This window comes from Alligator mississippiensis, chromosome 5, assembly GCF_030867095.1.
Source record: "Alligator mississippiensis isolate rAllMis1 chromosome 5, rAllMis1, whole genome shotgun sequence".
In the NCBI taxonomy this organism is placed as follows: domain Eukaryota; kingdom Metazoa; phylum Chordata; order Crocodylia; family Alligatoridae; genus Alligator; species Alligator mississippiensis.
Window position 1 is genome coordinate 15,510,297 of NC_081828.1, and position 24,205 is coordinate 15,534,501.

The 24,205-nt window shown below is 36.9% G+C and overlaps 1 protein-coding gene across 2 annotated transcripts in view; it reads left to right on the top strand.

Moving 5' to 3' along the window:
• ATG4C (autophagy related 4C cysteine peptidase) overlaps window positions 1-21,354 on the top strand; it is a 36,096-nt gene extending 14,742 nt beyond the window's left edge. For both annotated transcript variants that reach the window (XM_006274705.4, XM_006274704.4), the window contains 7 exons: window positions 560-890; window positions 2,767-2,837; window positions 4,420-4,556; window positions 10,179-10,257; window positions 10,920-10,996; window positions 15,612-15,731; window positions 19,866-21,354. In XM_006274705.4, coding sequence (XP_006274767.1) covers window positions 560-890; window positions 2,767-2,837; window positions 4,420-4,556; window positions 10,179-10,257; window positions 10,920-10,996; window positions 15,612-15,731; window positions 19,866-20,036 — 986 coding nt within the window. In that variant the 3' untranslated portion in view covers window positions 20,037-21,354. The remainder of the gene's footprint in view (window positions 1-559; window positions 891-2,766; window positions 2,838-4,419; window positions 4,557-10,178; window positions 10,258-10,919; window positions 10,997-15,611; window positions 15,732-19,865) is intronic.
• The last annotated feature ends 2,851 nt before the right edge of the window (window positions 21,355-24,205 follow it).

Genomic DNA, 24,205 nt, shown 5'->3' on the forward strand with positions numbered 1-24,205 from the left:
CAAGTCTGTCCTCTAGTCTAGATAGATCTTAAGATTTCATAGTTATTTGTGAGATCAGTTGAGCTGTTCTGCTGACCTTTTTGACTAAAGTGTATTTCATTTGCTTTTGTTAGGAAGAATGTGTCACTATTCACATAATTCTTCCACAAACTTTTCTAAGACCTGATGAACAAGAAGGAAGTGCTAGTTTGATTTGGATAACTATCAGTCAGTCCTTTCTGCATGTATTTAATAGTTAACTCACTGAATTTATAGTATGTAAATGGCCAAGACTATGAAGTTTATTATACCTTCTCTTGTAAAAAAATCCTGCTAATACAAATGGCTAACAAAAAATTGACTTTTTTTATTTATGCTGAGGAATAGGCAAAAGTTAAAGACAGCAAACTCAATTACAGTAGAAAAACATGTTCTTTGCTTTGATCTTATCAGTGGCATTTGCAGCTACATATGTAACGCGCAGATTATTGCTTTTAGTAAAAATTAACATTTTTATACAAAAAAAAAGTTAATATTAAGAGGCAGCATAAAATTCAAGTAAAAAACATTTCTGCCGCAGCGTGGACCTGGCCAGATGCATTGGACATAGAAAATATAGACTCTGAATCATGGACAAGCCACACAGTAAAAAAGCTGACTGCATCATTCGAGGCATCACTTACAGGAGAGAAGGAACCCAAGGTCCTGTCAACTCATCGTGAGGGATCACTAAAGAGAAACTGTGATGAAAGTGAAATGAGAGATGAAGTTTATCATAGAAAAATAATTTCTTGGTTTGGAGATTCTCCACCAGCATCTTTTGGCTTGCATCAGCTGATAGAATATGGAAAGAAGTCAGGAAAAATAGCTGGAGACTGGTATGGGCCTGCTGTTGTAGCACACATTTTAAGGTAAGAATATCTCTTTAAATTATTCTTTATTGTTTCCACTGTCTTAAGTGTTACAGGAGAAGCATTTAGAAATGCCTGGAGATTTCTTCGTATTAATTGGACACCTAACCATTAATTATTGACTCAGTAACGTGTCTGTCACCAGCAATTTAGGAGCGTTTTTCAGAGATAGGAACGGAAATAGCAGTCATTTCAGGAACTGAAGTATGAGCCTGTGCCCAAACCTTGTTTCAGAAATAAATGACTTTCCTATTTTCCTCTACTCTGGGCAGCAGGAGTCCCAAGGTCTCCTCGAAACCTGGGCTTTAAGTAGGCCTGCCTTTAATGAAATGTTCTAAAAACTAACCACTCTTTCAACCTTGGAACATGCATAACATTATAGATTTTTTTTATACTGTAACCTGGGGGCTGTAATGTACTGATAGTGTAATGAAATGTCAGAGCTAAAATTGATGTTTTCAGCATTTCTTTGCACACATCAAATTCTTGTGAAACTGTAAATGTATGGGACTATTAATATTATAATTATATCATAGTAAAAGTAAAGGGTCTGTGACATTCAGTATGGGTAAAAAAAAAAAAAAAAAAGTCGAAAGTCAGGTTTCTCTATACCGTATGCCTTTAAATGCCATTTCTTTGAATGCTACTGATTTTGTTTTTTATAGTCTTATGTTCTAGGTGGGTCCCAGTTTAGCTATAAACTGAATAATTAATAAGTCACCTAAGCAGCCAAAGTCAGAGTTCAGGTATAAATGTTCTACATTTATATAGATGCTAGAATAATTTGATACTTTGATATACAAGTATACTCATCTTTAATGAGCCTACATTGAAATACTACTGTGTGTACTCTGACAGGTGAAGGTTTTTATGCATTTGTTTGTCATACTTTCCTCACGTGCTAGATTACTGACATTGTGAGGAATATTTTTTTGTGAAATTAAAAAAAAATACACTCTATTTTGCAAAAATATAATTGGCTTCAGGACTCGCATGCTCCATTCAGACTTCCCTTTCCATTGAATCCAAATGAGATTTAAGCAAGGTAAAGCTTTCATTTTCTAGAGCTCCCTATCCTTATTATTTCAGTGCTGAGAATGTATAGCTCTCCCATAACTTGAGAATGACTATATTAAATGATTCCTCAAAATATATTGTGAAATAAAAGGATAGTGACCATTTAATGCAACCACGTATCAGGAGTCAGAGGCTAACCTTCTATTTTGAATGGTTTAATTTCTTTACAAATTTTGTCCATGATTGATGATCATGCTTCAGACTATCGACATATATTCTCTTTTTAGTTTTTAGATCCATTACTCTTATTCTTTTGAGGCTAGTTTAGTCGTATAATTATTTTTTAAAAATTTCAATGAAACCTTGAAGCTGATCAAATGGTGAGTTTTGTTTTAATAGGTAGCTGAATCTAATTTTGGGGTCGTTTTGTGAGCTTAAATCAGTTTGCTCTGAGTGATTTTCTTTGAAGGCTAGTTTTGTCATAGTTGAAAGACTGAACAATTATTAAACCTTAAAGAAGTTAGTTGATGCAGCAGTGTTCACTTTGGTTTATTTAATTTGCATTTATAGCATTCTTATTGTAGTTTTCTGAACAGCCTCCACTTTCCTCACTACTTAGGGAGGCTCTTATTACACACCATGCAAGGGACTGGGACAAAATAGGCATGGGAAACACTAAAATAAAAAAACTTAGTAAGAGAATGAGGGAAGAAAAAGGGATGATAGAAAACTGATTTTTTAAATGTTTTGCTTTTAAACCAAAATAGTATTCACTCTAAAAATGAAGGGCTTGAATTCAATTTATGCATAATATCTCCACAATCAATACTCTATCAAATATTCTTCTTTTTGTACTTAGAAAAGCTGTTGAAGAAGCAGGAGACCCTGAGTTACAAGGAATAACTGTCTATGTTGCTCAGGACTGTACAGGTAAGTGATGTGGCTATGGTGGCTTCTGGCACTTTTTAAATGTTTCACTTATGCTTTTCAATTAGCATTCATCCACAGCAACATTAAGCGATTTCCAAAAGGAAACATAGACATTAGAAAGAACTTTTTCTATTGTATGTTTGGGAATTGGATAGTGAAAGGTAATTTTTGCTTATGTACCAGCATTTTTGACAGGTTGTATCGTTGATTTTTTTTTTTTCTTTAAGGATCAAAAATAGTAACTAGAGAGATTGATAAAGTGCTTGTTTCATGGCTGATTTAAATAATGGAACTTGAAAGAGAGTTTGCAAATTCCTTTTATCTTGTAATCAGCTTGATGTGTATTTCACTTCCATAACTTTATTGGGTCTAGGGAGTTAGCTGATTTGTCTGTGGGACATACTGATTCAAATAAATTAATAAACTGTTTTGTACCCCTCCTCTCTCTTTTTGAGGGAGACTGATAAGAGTATTATTGGTTTTTTCTAAGAATAAAGTTACATTCTCTTTCCCTAAAAAATTCCCTTAGAGATCAAAGATGTGGGTAGTACAGTGAACCAGATACCATGGCCACCTTTCTTCTGTTCCAGCATGGTATATAGGAATTCTCCAGAACACAAGTGGTTTTGAAAACATCAGTTATCACAGGCAGAGTTGGTATTAAAATTTGGGTCAAAGCAGGAGCAGAGGTGATGAGACAAACCAAGCACAACAAAACTCAGCAATGACAGCTTTGTTAACTTTAGCTTTCAGATAAAGCAGAATGTGTTACTTCTCCAGTAGTGCTTTTGTTATGATATAAGCAATTGCATAACATCACGGAAATGAATGACATTCCTGTGTCATAGTGATAGCAATACTCCATTTAATTGTATGTTGCAAACCAATTTCTTTGTTTATGCTAGGGTTCATACCTTGAAGTTTTAAACTTGAGAATTTCAAAATTCTGATTTCTGTTGCACGTGTTTTTTTCTATTATTTTGCATGGTCTTAGGTTGAATTGCATACAGTGATGGTGTTAATTGCATTTTTGTTTAATTAAGATTCTAATACAGTATTGTTTTGGTGTCTGACAATGCACATGAGTGTTTATTTAAAACAATTATTGTCTTTGAATATTTTTTTAAAGATATGTAAATGTTTTTATTAGTAATAGACTTTAAAATTGCCTAATTGTGGGATTAAGTCTTTAAAATTGCCTAATTGTGGGATTAAGGCTCAAATTATCCTCTTAAAATGTTTAGAAGAAATGCTCCTCTGTTTTCATAACTTTCTTATATCTTCATACTAGTTTATTCAAACTACTAAAACTCAGCAGTGTAACAGATCATTCTAGAAAATGCCCCTTAAAGGGTAAGGCGCACATAACTGTAGTTCTTAAAAGAGTTTTTCAGGAAGTGTGTTTTATGTGAAAAGAGTGTAAATTTTAAAGCTGTACAGTTTTACTTCATCCTAATTAAATAATGTAATCTTACAGACATGCAGTATTTTGTAAAAGATAGTATATTTCTGCTTTAAAAATTGCGTGGGTATTTCATAAAACCTCAAGCATTTTCATACTTTTCATATGTCTTATTTTCAGTTTACAATTCGGATGTTGTTGATAAGCAGTGCTCTTTTATGGGCTCTAGTACTGGAGATACAAAAGCTGTAATTATATTAGTTCCTGTACGACTTGGTGGAGAGAGAACAAACATGGACTACTTAGAGTTTGTAAAGGTATGAAATGAGAGTTCAATCATTTTTTTAAACAGTAATGCTAGATGATTTGAAAAGATACTCTGGGATGGTAATCTTCTGCCTATTAACTGTATGGTGGTGATTTTACAGTTGCAGGTTGTAAAGTCTGACTTTACAGGTTTTAAATTTCACTATTACAAGATCAGACATAATTGCAGAGCACATGATGTCCCATGATAAAGTGGTGGTAACTATTCTATTCCTAAAGTGGCTACCTGAAAAGACACTGATGCAGAGACTCAAAAAGCTATCTAGTTGCCTGCAGTATTCCATTTGTGCCATCTTAAATGAACTTTAATACCAACTTGCATTTTTAAAATGTAGAACCAAACACCTTAATTTGTTTTCAATTTTTTAAATCTTTTAGTGGTAAATTATTGAAGATTGCCAATTGCAGTGACAGCTCTTCTCTCACTTTCCCCCCTCATGTTATAATTTATTAGCAGTTATCATGACATCGGTAGTCATTTCATTAGCTGGAGGATAGGATGCCTGCTTCTAAAGGCAGTGATACAGAAGGAGGGAGGCCTGCCTAATCATAGTAACACAGCTCTAACCAGACAAATTAAGAAACACTTAGGCTTTTTATAACTGAATGTTTAAAGATTAGTCTCTAAAAATACTGGATTTTGTCATGCTGATGAACTTCTTGAGCATACTTGGGTAGTTCTTCCCCTCAACTAGGACAACTTGCTTAACCCTGCTCTTTTGTCTTTACAACCCCATCATTCATCACTTAACACACTCCCTTGGAGCCCTGCTTTAGAAATTCTTAAGATTGAACAGTTTAAGAAGCTGTTTAGTAGCACTGACAGAATCAGAAAGACTGGCTCTTCTGTTACATCACCTGTTTTTCCTGGCTCTTGGCTGTCGCTTGCATTTTATTTCTAAGTCTCAGAAAAAATTATGGAGATATTTTATAGTAAAGCAGGACAGAACAGTGAAACCTTTTATTTAAAGAATGAAATATGAACTAGCTTTTCCTTCCTGCTTCTTTTCCTTGTGTTTCCAGATGGTTGGTTTTAGAAGAGCTTTTGTTTTGACACAGTACAACAAGTCGGCAACATGCAGACCTGATGCAGATGAACTCTCTTCCAGTAACAGCATTGCTGTGGAAAAGCGTTTGAATCAGTCTGACTTGAGTTCAGAGCAATACTTGGTATCTTTGTAGGATACAAGGATAGGCTGCTATTGCAGCTTGCACTTATTTGCACAGGAGTTTCTGAGCATGTGAAGTAACTGTTTTTACAAATTCGTGTTGACTATTGTCTTGGAGAGAATCTGTAAAGGTTTTTCAGCCTAACAATACAAATCCAGGTCACTGGTGCAAACACAGTGTGTACTGCCAGAAGAACTTTGGCTGATATAAATTTTGTCTACTTGAGTGAAAGTTGCTAGGTTGGCTATGTTGGTTAGCTTTGTCATGTAGGCCTGACTTTACTGAGGCTCTTCGCCTTGTATATCCAGAATACATGCAGTCTTTTGCAGATATTTATTACTGAGGCTGAAAGAAGGCAGCCTTCAGTTATACACACTGGTCACTATCTCCATCTCCGTTATTCATGAGAAGTGACCCAATTGCGTACATTTAAAATATTCTGACATCTGCATTTTTTAAAGTAATTTTTTTTTACAGATTTGATGTTTCTGGATGACAGTTGTTACTTGAATTAATATAATCTCTTTATACAAGAAAGTGTGCCCAAGATAGGCTAACCAAAGTTATGTTTTTCATAAGTCACTCTTGTTTACATTTTTGCATCACTGGCATAGGTTAAGTGTATATGACCTTAAACTGTTTTTTCCCTCTTTTCTGCAATTTGTAGGCAGGTTTTATAATGCTAAATCATCAGAAATGCCTCTTGGGGTTTTTTTAGCCCTCATGAATATAAATATGCATGTGGTACTTTTCTTTTACTCATTTAACCACTATGATTCTGAAGTTGACTCACAAGTTATTAACATCTTAGTTTAGGATTGTGATCGTTTTGAAAGTGCCGGTACTTTGTTGTTTTAAGGCCAGAGGCTTGTTCAGAGAGAATTGTCAGTGGTTAGATGACAGTCATGTAATGTTCTTGCCATTAGTAGTTAACCCCCTAGAAAAGATGACATAATAGGCCACCAACAGATTCTAGTAGCTCCTGTGGTAGTCATTTTGGGTTGAACAGGAGACCCATTCTTGATGTTACAAAATGGACTCTGCAAGCCCATTCATAGCTTCTGATGAAGGAAGTTGTTGCCTATGAAAGCTTACACATTTCCAGCTGAGTTAGTTTCAAAGGTGCCAACCTGCCTTGCCTTCTGCCATTTCTTAACTTGCCATACAGTGTGGACCAGAAATGAAGACTCCAACCCAAGCCAGTATACACCACAAGACCTTCATGATATGAAGTTGTTCAGTCATCAGAATAATTAATGGCACCATATTCTAATCATGTTAGAAACCATGTTTGGAGTTATCAAAAGTATTCAGCATTAGTTGAATTCTGCTGCTCTTATAGCAGTGGGATGACATGAAGGGATAGTATGCTGTGCAGGACTGAGTGCTTGTGAAAAATCCCACTTAAGTTCCATAGGGTACCTGGGATATGATTAGTTAGTTGAAAACCCTGGGAATTTCTCTGACTTGGATAGAATTAGTGAGGTTTCCCTCCTCCCCCCTTTTCTTCGGGGAGAGTAGTACTACTTCCTTTATGGAGCATACTTTGATAGGATTGATCAGAGCCCCCCAGGTTGTGGGCAGGGCTACCCAGATGGGCTACCCAGATGTGCATTCCTCTTATTACTAAGCAATACTTGCATGGTTAGCTCCCTGTCTCAAATACCTAAAATATTTTTACTACTGTACATTTTTTAAAAGAACCTCTTAATTTTAAATTGGCCCTATTGTAAGTCTTATGTGTTACTGTGAAGGTACAAGCCCTGATTAACTGTAAATTAATATTGCTGCCTTAGCAAACTGTTATAAACTGTGAAAGGAGCAGTGCAGGTAACTCATTTGTCAAGACATCCATGAAAGCTGTCTGAAGTAGCAGTTTTATCCTTTTTCAATTAAAAAGCTTTCTAATAATCTGTTTAAATCTCAAGGAAATTTCTTTTTTATCTAGTTTTCATTTGTTACCTTCATCCCTTACCTAATGCAATGTTGAAATGGCTGTCTTTAATGTATAAAGTATATCTCTGAGCCTAGTTGGCTTCTCCTCAACCATGAATGTGTACACTGACATCAATTTTCAAAACATGGTGTGTAAGGGATCAGACTTGGGGATGGATGGGTGGTTATCTTGAAAAGAATTTTTGGCCTGGAGGAATACATGACTGATATTCTCTGTTCATTTGCTGCTGGAAGATAAGCACCCACCATGCACATCCTTACCTTGTCCACCTAGACTTGTACATCCTTACAGAGGAGGGGCCAGGTGTGGTCAGTGGGCTGTAGCTGCTTCAAAGAACAAGTAATTTTTGGCTGTGTCTATATTAGGGGTGTTTTATCAGTGAAGATCAACAATGATTCATTATACTGGCAAAGTGCTCTTAGTGTGGATCCAGCCATTATGGCAAAGCTATGTTTTGTACAGGTTCAGCAAACTCTTTTCCCTTCCTGAACGAAATAGGCAATACCAGTGAAATCACAGTTTTGCCGGCGCAACTGTGTACACACAGTTTGGGGGTCGGACTCTATGATCTATTGAGGTCCCTTCCGACCCTAACATCTATGAATCTAGCCAGCACTACTACATTGGTCAGTGGTCACACCTCTCATGCCTTAGGTGAAGGTAGCTATGATGGCAGAAGTCTTCAGTGTAGAATAGGCATAAGTAACTGGAGAACAGCATGCCCATACTACCCATATCTCAGCAGAACTGAGAGAGAAATAATAATACTGCTGTCTCTTTTCATACAGAGAGGGATGAGAGGCAAGGGCTGGGCAGCAGCTTGTACCACCCTTCTCCCAAGAATCTGGAGCACTTTTTGGAGGTAAAAGGAGAAGTATCCTTCCTTCAGGAATGGAAGACTCAAAGGAGGGAAGGGAAACCCAGGAAGAGCTACATGCAACTTCCTCCCAGCATTTGCTTTCAGTATAGAAACCATGAAGAAGAATGGAGATACGTTGCTTTTTTCTTCCTTTAAAAATGCTGAAAAAAGCAAAAGCAATGCCCAGGGAGTCCAGAGCTGCCTGGCTGCGATCTCCTCCCAAGGTCAGGAAAACAGACCTTATGATGAGAGGCTGAGAGCTATGGGACTCTTCACCCTGGAAAAGTGCAGGCGCAGAGGCGATCTGATGGCCACCTATAAGTATATAAGGGGTGTTCATTAGGATCTAGGGGAACGTTTGTTCACCAGAGCGCCCCAAGGGATGATAAGGTTGAACGGTTATAAGCTCCTCCAAGAACAGTTCAGGCTGGCCATAAGGAAGAACTTCTTTACTGTTTGAGTTCCCAAGGGCTGGAATAGCCTGCCATCGGAGGTGGTTCAAGCACCTACTTTGAATGCCTTCAAGTGAAATTTGGATGTTTATCTTGCTGGGATCCTACAATCCCTGCTGACTTCCTGCCCCTGGGGCGGGGGGCTGGACTCAGTCTTCCAAGTTCCCTTCCAGCCCTAATGTCTATGAAATCTATGAAACTTACGCTTTTCCCAGATCCAGCTTTTTGGGGAGGAGTTCCAGGTACTCCTCAGAGTCCTTTTTGTCTGCTGTCTAACAAGAAAGGGGGGAGTCTTTCTTGTTTGACTCCTCCAGTTTCCTACATAGGAACGACACATGAATTTCTGCCCAGCCTTGCTGTTTGCCTCTTTTAGTTTGCGTGAACTGACACAGATTGATGAATCAATGGAGGGGGAGATTGTCAGCGACCCTCCTGCCTTGAGCAGGAGGATGGACTAGATGACCTTCTGAGGTCTCTGCAACCTCAATTTTTTTATGATTCTATGAGAGGGAGATCAAGAGGAGAAACAGATGTGCCTTTCTACTCTCCCCATTCCCTTTTAAGGCTGCTGCTCTTAGAAGTAACTGTAACCTCTTTAGTTGCTGCTGCCTCAGCTGGCTGCTGTCCCTGCCATGTCAAAGTCTATCTGGGTGGACAGGAAAGGATGGGGCTGCCAAACAGAAAAATATATGTGAACAGTCTACGGTGACTCTAATGTGCATGACATCACAGTTCTTGCTTTCTTGCTCTGACACTGGGAGTGCTGAAGGTACATCCTTTTTGAATGCCTGCTGGAGTCAGGCCCCCAAAGTAACAGCATTTACATAAAAAGCATGATCTTTCAAAGGAACGCCCCCCCCCCGATGGTTCTTATGCTTGGTTTTGGTTTTCAAGCCCTTAAAATTTTCTCCACTATTAAAAGCTGTTTTCAAAAGTGAAAGACAAAGTTTCTTGTATAGAAGTTGCATGATTCCTGGAGTGAGGTCTTTCAGAAAAACACAGACTCAGTAAAATTGCTAAAGTTGGCAACAAAGTGGTGCTGCTATAAGTAGTAATTCTCACTTTTAAAGGTGATGGTCAGAAAAAATAAGATGAGTAAAGCCTCACCAAGTTACTTTAATTATGCATGTTCTCTTAAACTTTAAATCTGAATTATTTAATGTTCTGTTGGCAGGGAATTTTAAGCCTTGAATACTGTGTTGGTATTATTGGTGGCAAGCCTAAGCAGTCATATTACTTTGCTGGATTTCAAGGTTAGTGTTTTAATAAGATATGTCTTTTTAGTGTTTTTCTTTTAAGAGTTAGAAAGTTAATATTGGACCAGGGGGAAGGAGGATGATTAAAATAGCAAAATGAGTACCCTATTAATTCATCATATCCACCAAAGTCCAGTCATTTGTCATTTGCCTCATATAGTAATTGGATTCTGTAAAATGTACATTTAATTTCCTTTGTTGCATAAACAAGGCATAATTTATCTGTTTCACCAAACTTGAGAAACCTTTGCTGTTACTGTCTGGCAGTTCTTATTTACATATTTACTTTTTACCAGTTTAAGTGGTGCTAGTTGATGCTCAAATGACAAGCAATATGTTCTTCCTGTCAGGATGAAGTAGCATGATACATTTTTCATATGCAAACTCCAGAATATAATTGTGTGTTTGTAAAAGTAATTTTATCACCAAAAATTAAATGACAGTCTCATCACTTTATAAAAATTCTGCTTATACAAGCATATTTGATTATGCAAAAGTTAATCTGTCCTGCAAAAACCTATGCTTCAGTCAATGAATATCAGTGTGGCAAGCAGTTACTTGCTGGGTTTTTTTCAGCTGTTCTGCATAGAAATTGGATTGTAAGCAGTGTAATAATAAGGTGTTTTTTGAATTACTTGTCTTCTGTTTTGTCCTTGTAGATGACAGTTTGATTTACATGGATCCTCATTACTGCCAATCTTTTGTAGATGTCAGCATAAAGGATTTCCCTCTTGAGGTAGTATGGATAAAGAGCTGGCACTGTTTTCTTCCCATATGAATCAAACACTAATTATTTAGAGGTGTTCTAGCTAGCTGCATCTTTATGGTTTTACAGTTGCATATTATTTATCAAACAAAAGTGGCCAAAGGTTAAATACTTGATGTGTAATTTTAATTTATTGTATAATTATTACTTCATTTATCTTGTCTGTAACTCGTTATATACCAGAAAACCTCCACAAATATATGATGACCCCACTAAGTAAGTTTCCATTAAAGAAAGCAGGCAGTACAAAGAAAAACATTATATTTGAATTATTTTTACTTTTTAAATTTGAGGCTGGAATGAAGACGGTTCACACAGTAGTTTAACTAGGGCAAGATGACTGGGGCAGCTGTTCTGAGGGGAGGGAAGCAGCTGCTATTACAGCCTCACGATTGTGCCAGTGGCATGGCAGCAACGAAAAGTCACTGCTGCCCCAACGTGTCGCAGCTGCCCTAGGTACCCAGCTGCCTTGTTACGCCTCTGGGCTCACAGAGAGAGAGTGAGCAAGCATGTATGTGTGTGTGTATGTGCCTGTGTTTGAACACACCCTATTGTTCAGGTGATGTAGGGGTCTAGCCTTGCTTGGATACAAATGTACCCTGTGCCTCTTTGACGAGGATTTTTCACTACTTTGCCTAGACAGACGAGGAGCATTTCTTTTTAAGTGTAATTGTTCTTAACTACTTACTGGTCATTCCATTTTGCATCTTACCTTTCAAATTTCTAAAGCTATAATAATGAGATTTTTTTATTCTAATGACTTTTACTAATGCTGTCCACACTGTTCCTTTTAATAGGTTGTTAAATTATTATTTCAACTCAAATTACCTTTGTGGATCAGTAGTTTTCAGGGCCTGAACACACCTTGAAACCAACCTGTAGTTGCTGCGTGGTTTGTTTTTTTAGCTGTGGCATGCTTGGTCTTTCTGGTTATAGTTAATGCACCTTGTCAGGCTCTGTCTAGGTCTCGAAAAATCAGACTTGTTTTTATAGTACTGTTTCTCCCTTGTCTTCCCCCCTTCCCAAACAACATACATTGAAAAGAAATGTAAAACCAAGGATAGATGTTGAAGAACTCTATTTACAGTCAGACTGAAAAATTATAATAGCTTCAGTAGGATGTACTGAATATTTCCAATTCTCATATTAAGAGGTATTCAGGAAATAGCTTCAGCCTTTTCTTTTTGTTCCTTTTATGCCCAACCCTTACATAACAATCTAGCTTTCTCTAACTAATGCTTTATTGGCCATGAAACCTAGCAGGTGCGTGATCCTCTTGACTTATGGGAACCAACTATGAAGGGATCAGGCCTGTGGATCAGAGGGACTCTATAGAGTGCAATTCTTAACACTACAGCAATTTGCTAAGTTAAGCATACCAAACCTAAAGCAGGACTTCACCAAACCATGGCATATTTGCAAAGGGATGGACATTTTATTTCCTTCATAATAATTGGCTCCAAGAAGATTCCGTGGTTGTGGTATCACCAGCATAGTACATGCTGTGATAAAAGTTTGTAGCAGAGCCTTGCATCAGAGTCTAGGAGGGAAATATTAAGATCACATATTGTGAATAGAGCTCTTCATCTTACAATTGGAGAATTCAGCACCTGTGCTATAATTGATGGAATTTAGTTAAATTAAAAACATGAATCAAATGGTTTGTAACAAAGTCTGCAGCTTAATTGTAGCCCTAAAGCTACCACTGCTATATAATAGATTATATGTGGCTTAAATTGAGAGAATAAAGCAGGAATTTGTTCAATTTTCTTGTCTCTTTCTATTGTGTATAAAGTTCAGGTAACATACTAATCTCAAAGTAGGAATTTGTTAAAGTCAGTCATAATTTCTTAATCAAAATACCGTTGGAGAGTGTTTAGCAAAACAGTTTAGATACTTCCAAGTGCTTATTAACATGAATAAATCAAATTTTAAAACTTGGGACTGGTTTGAAGCAATAACAAACTTATGTTTAATGTTTACCTTAATGAGTACAGTGTAATGCCTGAGTCTCAAGTTCATGCTAGAAAATGAGATGTTCTGGATTGAAAAATAAGTGTGTTGTTGTTTTTTTAATCAAAAGAGGAAAATGTTCTGTACTTAAATATTCCCTATTTTATAAGTACCCATTTGAGATCTTTCAGATGGAAGTTGGTATAAGTGTCAGGTTCATTATTTATATTATGGTATAATATAAATAATGAATTTGGACACTCCAGCTAAGATCCTGACCCCATCATGCTAATCATTAGATAAGTGCATAGTAGAATACAGTGCCTTCTCTGAAGGTCTTACAGTTTAATTACACGACATAGGCAGACACGAAGTGTGGAGGGAAATGGAGGTGTAGAAACTAAGTGACTTCTTTAAGGCCAAATAGTAGCTCAGTGGCTGAGCTAGGGTTAGAATCCACATCTGCTAGTCCCTGCTCATGCCACTGGTCCGCCAGCACTTATTGTATGGTGGTATTAATAAGAATTTCCAAGTAATTATCATAGTAAGCTTTAAATATATTTGATTACACCCAAGCTGCCAGCTGGGCTTGATCACATCATAATGCTTTTCTGTAGACAGGAAAATGTATTGGAACTTAATGCTTAGTGCATTAAATAGTATTACATCTTTGTCCAGAAATGTCAAAAGTAAACAGAAATTGCTTTCTTAGTGTGGAGAGTAGCTTGTTAGATTTCTCTGTAGGGAGTATTTTCAAAATTGACAAATTGTCCAGAATAAGTTGGAAATCAATCCACTCTGTATTGGCTTCCAAAATCCATTTGTTTGGAGCAGTGAAAAAATAAGCCTACCCACTTCTCTTTGTTGTAGAATGACTCACCGCATTAAGAATACTCTCGGGAATGGCCTGCAAAACTGCTATTAGGATGTTCCAGTACCTACCACTTTTAACATTACTGCAGGAATACTTTGACTCAGGCTTCCAGTTGTGATTAATCAGGAATGAATATAAAGAATTTATTTATATAAAATGTGGGCAGGATTAATGACTAGACAGCAAGTAGGAATTGCAGTCTACTAGAGAGAGAAAATTGGCTGGACTTTGCATAAAATGTGAGACATACGTAACACTTTTTTATTTGTAAATGCACCAATCAGGACTACAGAACATTCCATTTCAGTAGTGTAAAATTACTGTAAGGACAAATACCTTAAAAATAATGTTATTTAGCTCTGTATTTGGGAAATTGTGTTCCATGGCCTCTTAATGCCAGCTGCCTGGCCTTGTTTTTCAGACAGGTTAGATCTTATACAGGTGTGAGTTATCACAGAAAGCACATAGATGTCTTTAATAGAACCTCTTGCATTTGTCTCTTCTTTTTTACCACTCCATTAGTGAGTTTTACCTAATTGCATTATAGGTTCCTAGGTGATTGTTCTTGTGTCAAAATAACTTTGTGTATGTATACATATAGTTCAACCCTAGTTCTCAGTGGGATTGTAGAGTAGTAACATATGCTAAGAGGCAAATAGTGAGCTGTTTTAACGGGATTATAATGATTATATGGAGAGTCAGGGCACAGGATATTAGTAATAGGAGATAGGGGGATAGGACATGAGATGCTACATTGCTTATAGCAACACGCTACGGCGATGTAGCATTGACAGGCAAAAACTGTGATGCTGCAGCTATGTCACTGTAGTGACTCAATCCCTCGCTGTAGCGTGTCACTATGGGGATGTACTGGCCAAAAATAACAGTGCACCACTGGCATGGCACAGTAACAGTTACAGTGTTGTCGTTTAGTACTTCAGATGATGTGTAAAATGTATTGGGATTTTTGTCCAGTTCCACATGAACACAAAACCACCATGATTACCCATGTTTGAGTTGTGTAATGAATGAAGGGGCATGGAGAACCAAGTCGGATTACCTTTTAAGTTTCCTTTCTAGATTGGGGAGGATGGGGAGGAAAGGAAGCATGTGGAAGTTTGTACTCCTACTATTCATAGCATCAGTTTCCAGGGCTGTCAATGCAACATTTATCATGAAAACAATTTTCACATTTTAAAAAGTCCTGCGTGTAAAATATAGAGTGGGTTTTTATACTTGAGGTATATTGAAATACTCAGGGTTTTTTTACCCATTTCATTTACTAAATGAAAATACATTAGGTTGGTTCATTCCATTATTTCTCTTTTATGGAGGTTGGGGGGGTAGGGGACAATGGGCGGTAGTAGTAAAGCAGTAATTGTAAGATAGTGCAAAAGCTGTTACAAATTCAATTTGCAAAGGAGCATTCACCTCCTCTACCATGGGAATATTCATAAAATGCTGTTTGGAGCGGCAAACCCTCGACAGATTTCACATCCTCTTTTTGGGCTGGAATAACGTGATGTAATGTGCAAGTTTGGTTAAATGGGACATAAACAGCACTAGGTTATGTGTTTTTTATAAATATGGGAAGGGGTGAAATAACTTAAACATTTGGGGCAGAAATAAGTTTGAAAGCTTGTGTTGGATTTGAGGCATAAGTGGCATAGTGAATTATGCGTTTAATTAATTAGGAGAAAGGCAAATGCACTTAATCTTAAAATGATCTTGAAATTATTTTTATTTTAACAATTGCAGTCATTCCACTGTCCTTCCCCCAAAAAGATGTCATACAAAAAAATGGATCCTAGCTGTACAGTAGGATTTTATTGTAGAAATGCGCAAGACTTTGAAAGGGTTTCTGAAGAAATAACTAAGGTAAGTGTCGAAGTAATGAAATTGATTCCTTAGTTGAAACTGTGCATATGTTTGTGTATGTTACGGGGGGAGAAAATACCGTCTGAGCTATGCTACAGCGGAACCCATTCTGTTTTTTATGGTTATAGATGAAGCAAAAGGATTCAGCAAATCTGTGATTTTTAAATCCAGAAATATGAACGTGTCAAATTTGCAGAAAATAAGATTAACTACCTGAATTGTATGTTAAAAGATGACTGTTTCTTCTGTGGCAGATTGTGACTGATACAAAGCAATGTATTAGCCGCTATGTGGATATGATGTAGGATTATTCCACTAGGTGGCACTGTTGAAATGAAAATATTTTTGCAGACAACACCTTTTCAGATCTTTATACTATCTTCTACCTGAAAAGAATTTTTAAAAAAGCAATCAGTCCCTTAGGGAGAGCATTTTTTAAAAGTGGAAATATTTGAGCAAAGCAAAATTATGTATTTATTTTTAAGTGTTTATTTCTGATAATGTTTAAGAAGAAAACAGTATTTTATGCGTTTGTAGGCAGTTTTAAATGAGAGCAGGTGTCACCCAGTAAACCAACCTAATAATGTCTGTGATACTTGAAGTGCGTAGGTATAGATTTAATTAGGTAGGTTTGTTTTTTTGGTAGGCATTTTGTTCTAGACCATTACCGTATATAAATGCCAGTAACAGAATGCAGTGCTAATATATGCTGTGTAAACTATAATACACAACCAAATGGTTTACGATCTAAAACTGACTATAAAAAGATAGAGCAGTAACACAGGATAGATTACATTAGTAATGCTCTAGTACTACAGTAGTTATCACATTAGTACAAGGAATTAAAGTTTGTACAACACTTTGAGAATATAACCTGTTGTGTAAGTGGTATTAGTATTAAGTAAAGCAACAAGCAATATCAGATTCTAAAGTTAATGCCACGTATGTTGAGTATTTTGGTTAACGCCGAAGGTTTTTTCCTTTGATTTATGGAAGAATGCAGAAATCCTCCAGTCTTGGAGGAATGGAAAGTACCTTTAAAGATCATGAGTTCCTAAGCAAAAGAGACCTGGAAATTTCATATATCAGAATTTTTAATTAGCCATCCCATCTGAGCAGAAATTATAGACCAGGATAGAAAAATGAAAGAAAAAATAAGTGATATTAGAAATTTTCCCTGCTAATTTTTTTCATGCGTTTTCCCTGTTAAATCTTAGGTTACATGACTATCTCTCCCCACCTGTTTTTTGCTTGTTGCATTAAATTTAATGTCAGACTGACCTTAAGTCTTAATACAGTTCTACTAGCATTTTGGATTGATGTTCTTTAATATAAGGAGGGTGACTCTAATGTAAGCACATCCCAAATATAGTGTATGAACTTTCAGAAAGAAAAAAGTTTTTCTAACTACTTTTTCTATTTTTTTTCCATCCATTTAAGGGTAATGTAATACCTTCCTTATTAGCACCATATACTTCCAAGCAGGGCAGTAGGGTTAAACTAATAAATTAATTCAGATTCTTGCTACTTTGATATGTAAAATAGTGGGAGAGGCAGGAGGGAAAGTTTAGGTTGTAGCACTTACAGCATCCCCTCTAAGAGGGATGTTGTGGCATTCAAACTATGAGTCTCAAAAGAAGTGGCAAGTAAAACATCTTACCTATGCTACACTCAAATTGGTTTGTGTGTTCTGTAACTGTTATCCCAGGTAGCTGCGTTCCTACTTTTAAGCCACTTTGGTTGCTCAAAAGTAGGGAACTGCAAGGAAATCCATTCTTTGATGCTGGAATTTGGCCTGGAAGCAACTAAAAATTAGGTTGCTAGAATAATGAGTATTTTAGTGGAAGTTGAGTGAGATTCAACACAAACGGCTAAGTTGTACTGGGCTCACAATTGCACCATGGCTTCTAAGCATTTTACAGATAAAAAGGGATTTATCAACCAATTGCTGCTGTTGAGTAGGGGAACATTATCTCCATTTTATAATAGGGAACCTGATGCTCTGTCAAGGTTACACAGAAGACAGGCTTCCTGAATCCCAGTCAGTCTGTTGACTTACCACAGGACCACTTGCCCTGTATTTTAAATGTAGCTGCTATGTTATATTCATAACTTCTCCTGGATGTTATAAAGCCAGTGTCACAAACAAGTGTTGCACTGGGATATGAGCTCTTCTGAAAATCTGGCCACTTTATTTAGAGATGTAAATGGTATGCAAGCTCTGGTTCTTGGTACTTGATCTTGTCCCATTTGAAGTCACTTGTAACTTTGTCATTGTCTTAAATGGATGCAGAATATTACTACTTTATACTTTAATTGTTGGAATACTGAAATGTGCATTATTTCAGTTTCCAGTGTGTCAGTTCTATATCAGTGTTTACAAATTTTAGGTTAAATTTTCAGAAACAAAACACTGAAGCTATTTTCTATTTCTTGAATTCTGCAGAATGGATCCAGACCCCTTTTGGGAAAGTCCTGGTAGTTCATCTTTGCAAAATAGTTACTAAGTAGTTGAAATTGTTACAAAAATATCTGGAAGTTAGCCAGATTCCTTTTTCTGGTGAAAGAAAGCAATGGTTCTTATACTGCTGACTCTGCACTCTTGAAATACTTCTGATACAGGATAAAGTTTCTAGAAAATTGGGCAACTTCTAACAATCCAAGAACACTAGGAAAAAACCATCTTATTGGCACCCTCTAAGTTGTCTTGTATCTGTGTCATCGTGAATTTTTCTGGTACAAATTATGATCAGATCTGGCCCAGTGATTCCAGAGCCCTCCATACCTCGTTGGCTTCCCTGACAGGGTGGTGGTGATTTTTTTTTTTGTTTCAGACACCTGTCAATTAGGAACTGGCCTAAGTCCACCAAACCATTTGACAGGCTACCAAACAGCCATCATATGGCTCTGAATTTCTGTTGCTACTGACTCAGTCTGGATTCGACCAGTGACCTACTGATGAAAGGCTTTGTATCCAATTATCCAGTCCTACAATCCCATTGTTTCTCATCCTACACTCTTTTTTCTCCCCACATATTATTTTCCCTTTTCTCTCCCTTCTGCTCATCAGAGCTTGCATATCTCTCACTTTCTCTTTGTCCTTTTCCCCAGGTTTCACAGTGCAGTAGGAGAAAGCAATTAAAATAGAGCAGAATAAAGTGGAAAATTGCAGAGCACAGTAAAAATCGTGGATTCTGATTTTACTGCAAGCATGATTTTCCAGCACCTGATTGTTTTTTAAATAGGTCATACGGCTTAAATATCTATTTAGGCTTTTTATTGTGTTGATTAATTGTTTCTCATTAAAACTATTTTTGGACTTCATAGTCTGATCACTCCCATGCAGATTATATCTATAGGCTAAATGTAGCTTTGCAGGTACTATAGTTGTGTACTGAGATTTACTTTAGAGAATGATCAGTAAAATATAAAAATAAAATTAACTTTAGTGGTGTTTAAATGGCTTATAGAAACAAGCCTAAAAAGCTGAAATGTCATTTACCCTCTGGGCCAAGAGCACTGGTAATGAAGAGTATTTTTATTTAGGTAAGTTGTTGATTGCTGTTAGTATCAATTGCTCCCTTGGTAAATAAACTCAGCTTTGTCTTCTCCTTGGGGCAGGGAGATTTCTGTTACATAATTAAAGCAGCCTGTTAGCATGTCCCTCATTTTAATTCATCTGCTCTTGAGATGGCTTCTTTCTCTGACATGTATGTTTGAGCTGCCAAAATTATTGATAGTTATATAAGCTGTCTCGATCACAAAAATACTTTCAAGGGATGCTAACCTGCTTCTCAGTTCAACAAATAAAGATTATCTTCTTCCATGCAAGAGAAGACCTTGCTCTGTCGAAGCTATGGGAATTAATCTGCAAGTGTGGGTAGTCTTTATGGAACAAGTTGCAGATGCAAAACTTCAAAATGTGGCTATTTTTTCCATGAAGAGGGTGAGACAGAAATACGTATTTAACAGAAGGAGCCACATAGAGTCTTTGCAATGCTTTTGTCTCTGTGTGACAAAATAGGGGCAAATGAATTTTTGGTTTTTGCAGTTGTAATTAAATTGATATCACTTGCTGCTGTGCTCCTTCACTCTCAACTAACATTTTGTCTGGTGTGTTGTTTTGCATTATAGATGCTGCAGTCTTCATCCAAGGAGAAGTATCCCTTATTTACTTTTGTAAAGGGTCATTCTAGAGACTGTGACTTTGCTTCCAGTCCACTCCATGAAGAAAATGACCTTTTCTTTGAGGATGAAAAGAAAAGATTAAAAAGATTTAGTACAGAGGAATTTGTCTTGCTTTAAGGACACTTTATACTAGTGTATTGGCAGCTGTCCAGGGGAACACTTGCCCATTTAAAAAAAGAAAAACACCAAACAGAGAGCAGGCAACACTGAAACTGGTCTGTTTCATAGACAATAATGTTTTATATGTTAATGATCTTTAAAATGTCATTTATAAATATGTACCAGCTAATTATTTTTATTCATTGCTATTTGAGTGAATATAAGGTTACTTTATGCTACGGATGACAGCATTGTTTAGAGTTGGGTCCAATGTAATGTGGAGAGGTGGTGGACAAAGCTGTGTTGTGTGCTCAGTCCTCACTTGTCACTTCCACCATATATTTATCCAGTCTTAGGTCAATTGTGAAAAGATGCTGCAATTAATGTGGTGGTTTTGTGATGGAGACACTTGAAACTACCAGATCACTTTCTCTTTCCAGCAAAATTTTAGTTTAGTGCTTTTGGAGTGAGATTAGTGCGCTAACCTGTTTTATGGCCTCTAAGCCCCACTAATGGTTAATAATGTAATCCTGAGATAACCCTTTTGCACTACCCTGTTTGAGATGTAACTTTGATATATCAATAGTAATTGTTATCTGCAATAGTGATGCAATTATATAAGCAGAATTGTGAGTTAAGGTACTACTTAGCAGCCTGATTTTATAATGACTACTCATTAAGCTTGCTGTTGAACCTTAATTCGAGGAGTGAAGAATAAAGTATTAGCTTTCCCTACAATACTTAAAGGTTATGTTATTAATATTAACTGCAACCAATCAAAGTAGATAAAGACAATTATTAGATGAGAACACGTTTGTTTCCTGTTGCGACCAATATAATTTTCAGACCTCCATTCCTACTAGTGCAGCTTCTAAATTAAACCATTAAGCAGTAAATTGGGATTAGATGGTAAATATTTTAGGATATGATCTTCCTGGTACTTATTATTATCATACATCAGTTATTAGGTGTTCTGAACTTAAAAAAAAAAATCACAAATAAATGTATGTAAATAGTTTAATGCTTAAAACAAATTCAGAGTTTAACGTGCACATTAACATTGCCTGGAAAGTAGAAGAAAATATTTTAATAAAGGTGTGAGACTACTAAATATATTTGCTTTTTAATTTTATGGTAAATTCCTCATGTTAGAATGATTTTAATCCTGCATCTAAAACAATATTGTGAGGTGTGAAAGCTTTGTTTATTTGTAATAAAGACAAATTTTATTGTTGTGTTGTAAACCAAATGTTAACTTATTCTAAAGTGCCATTCAGACACAGAAGGCACAAATGTTATCTACCCAAATAATAAACTTCCTATGTATTCACTAAAATCATTTTTTGCTCTTCATGAGAAAGTAAATTAGAGTTACTGCTATGCAGGTTTTAGATCTAGAAGATCTGCCAAAGTTGTCATGTATTTTCACATTTGTTCATATCACCTTAAAAATTGGCAATATTTTTCAGTTTCATTTGCTCTCGTAAAAAAAAATTACTAGTTGACTCAGTTAAAACTGTTGACTATTACAGTTTTAATCTGTGTAGTATTTATTACTTTTGTTTTTGCATGCGCATAAGGATTATGGCTGGCTGTATTTGATATTTTTCATTAATAATCCAGAAGAGAGAGTAAACATGTTAATGAAATTTAGATGTCAGAATGAGAACAGTTGTGAATGCCAGTGAAGACTAGAAAATAATAGATTAAGATAATACAGGTTAAAAAAAACATAATGGGAGGCAGCTGTAGCAAAAAGAATGCAAAATATTGATATGGTTAGAGAGATGCCTGGACAGCAAAATTATTGAACAGGAGTCATCTGATGTCCGCTAACACCCTAAGACATGAGGTTGCATTTTGTACTATTTTACGCCGGGGTAATTTACTGCCATTAAACACACGTTTAGACACTGACTGCAGGCATAAATTACACCTAGTCAGCCAGGGACCAGACTCCTGCCTGCCGCATAACCACACAGCTCCTTACTTTTCAGCACCCTTATGCTGCAGCCAGCTAAATGCTGCCCAGCGCTGCCACCTGGAGCCTGGGGCTGAGTGGCCATGGCGTACACTGCTCTGCCCCAGCTCAAATTGCTGCTGAGAAAAGGGTGAAACTGGGCTGTTGGGGAAACATAACACAATTAGTACAGGGGTGGGCAAGATAGAATCGTCTGGCAGGCTGTATCTGGCCCATGGGGCCCCTAAAAATCTAGAAAATTATTATTTATGTGCCCCGGCTGCCTGTCATGCGGCCCTTGATGGCTTGCCAAAGCTCAGTAAACAGCCCTCCGCCCAAAACAATTGCCCACCCCTGAATTAGTATGTACTAGTGAGGAGGAAGAGAATTCTTTCGTAAAGAAGAACATCTAGTGGTTGAAGTATCTTAACTAACTTTAAGGATGGACCTTTTTTGTCCAGGTAAATGAGCATCAGATAAAGAAAGGACACAAATAAAAGTAATCAGCTTTGTGGAGAGTGTCATTAGCATTCGTGATACTCTTTGGAAAAGCACAGAAATCCTGGCTAGAACCCAATTTGGGATATATAATTTTTTTTGCTATGTTTTAAATTTGTATGTTCAGTGGGGCTAATTTTTGGCCCTGGGTTGCTACTTTTTCCGTCTTTATGTTTAGATCTCTCCCATGTCTCTTGTATGGCCCATTCTCTACATTCAAGACCAGTTTCATTTGTTAGTATGGATTTAACTACAGTTCTGTCATAAATCTTTGACTATTGCTGACATATCATCATTGGTAGTCCTGTAGTCCCTACCTGTCCATGCAATTCTCAGAATATTTTATACATGGCCTCAGTATCTTAGAAACTCAGTTTCATAGGGCACTTTTACATGTGCTTGGGCGGGGGGGCACGCTTTAATTAGAGTAGCTTCAAGAGCTACATCTAAAAGCACCATCACACCTTGTGTTACCAGTGTCTTCATGCTTAAAAATGGTGGCAGGGGCACTTGAACTAAAGCTCGTTCAATGGGCTTTAGTTCAAGCATCTCAGCCGCCATTTTTAAGCACAGGGAAGCTGATACACAAGGCACAGGAGGCTGCTGGAGCGCAGCAATTGCCATGCTCCAGAAGACTCAATTGAGTCCAGTCCAACACACTGGGATTCCAGCGTGTTAGAGCAGCCTCTGCATTCATGTATAAGCACCCTTATTGCCTATAAAGCTAGGTCGGGATCTTAATATCCGTTGCAAAATTGCTTTTCTTTTTAGATTCAGTGACAACTGACTAGCAAGAAGGACTTAGACATTTCAACCTTTGGTCTGAAAAGCATTCTAGTGTTTCCAGATTCTCACATAGGTAAACTTACAAGTTGCCCTCATCCTCAAATAGTGACATAAGTTAAATTACCAAGATGCTAGGAATTAATGTTTTTCAGTAACTACAGGGGACTTTAATTGGAAACCATGTTAATCGTATAGTAATTCTCTTTACCTGTTCTGCATTATCTCCTGAAAACTGTGCAATTAATTTGTGTCATCACTGTTGCTGCTACTGCCTTCAAACACAAACCAACTGAGCATTAGTTACTCACATACCCAGCAGTGGTCTATTTTCTTAAAGGATTATACAAATCATTGATTGATTAGTTGCTTGCTTTCCTGATGAAATCAGACTCCACAAAATGGAAAGTGTTTTTTCCCTATCCGATACTTTCTGTTGCTCCTTTCTACGTAAAAAGGAGTATTTTATTTGTTTATGAGCTTTATGTTCAATGTCTTCCAGCTTTCATGTGGTTTGTTATGGACTCACTGTCAATTCAAACCCTAGTTCTTGATCTTCCAGGACATCTGAGTAAGATGGAGATGACACCATCTATGACTCACCGAAACTACTGTTCACTTCCTGGGACAATATGTAGGGTGTTTTTGGTCAAAGGGAGTCATTTCTGGAATATGAGAGGAACTGAGGTGGGTCTAGTTTGACTTCTGTCAAAACTCTGCTCTTTAACCAACTATTTCCACCAGGACTTCTATGAAGTCTTCATAACACTAACAAGAATCATTTAGTTAGAAATGCTATCTGGGTTGTAGAAAAGCAGAAAATAGAACATCACCTACCTACCAAAATACATTGGTTTAATATATCTGGGTAACACAGATGATAATGCTAATAGCATCCTGGGATAAAACGTCCTAGTCCTTTTGACCTGTAGGGTTTATGTTGAGC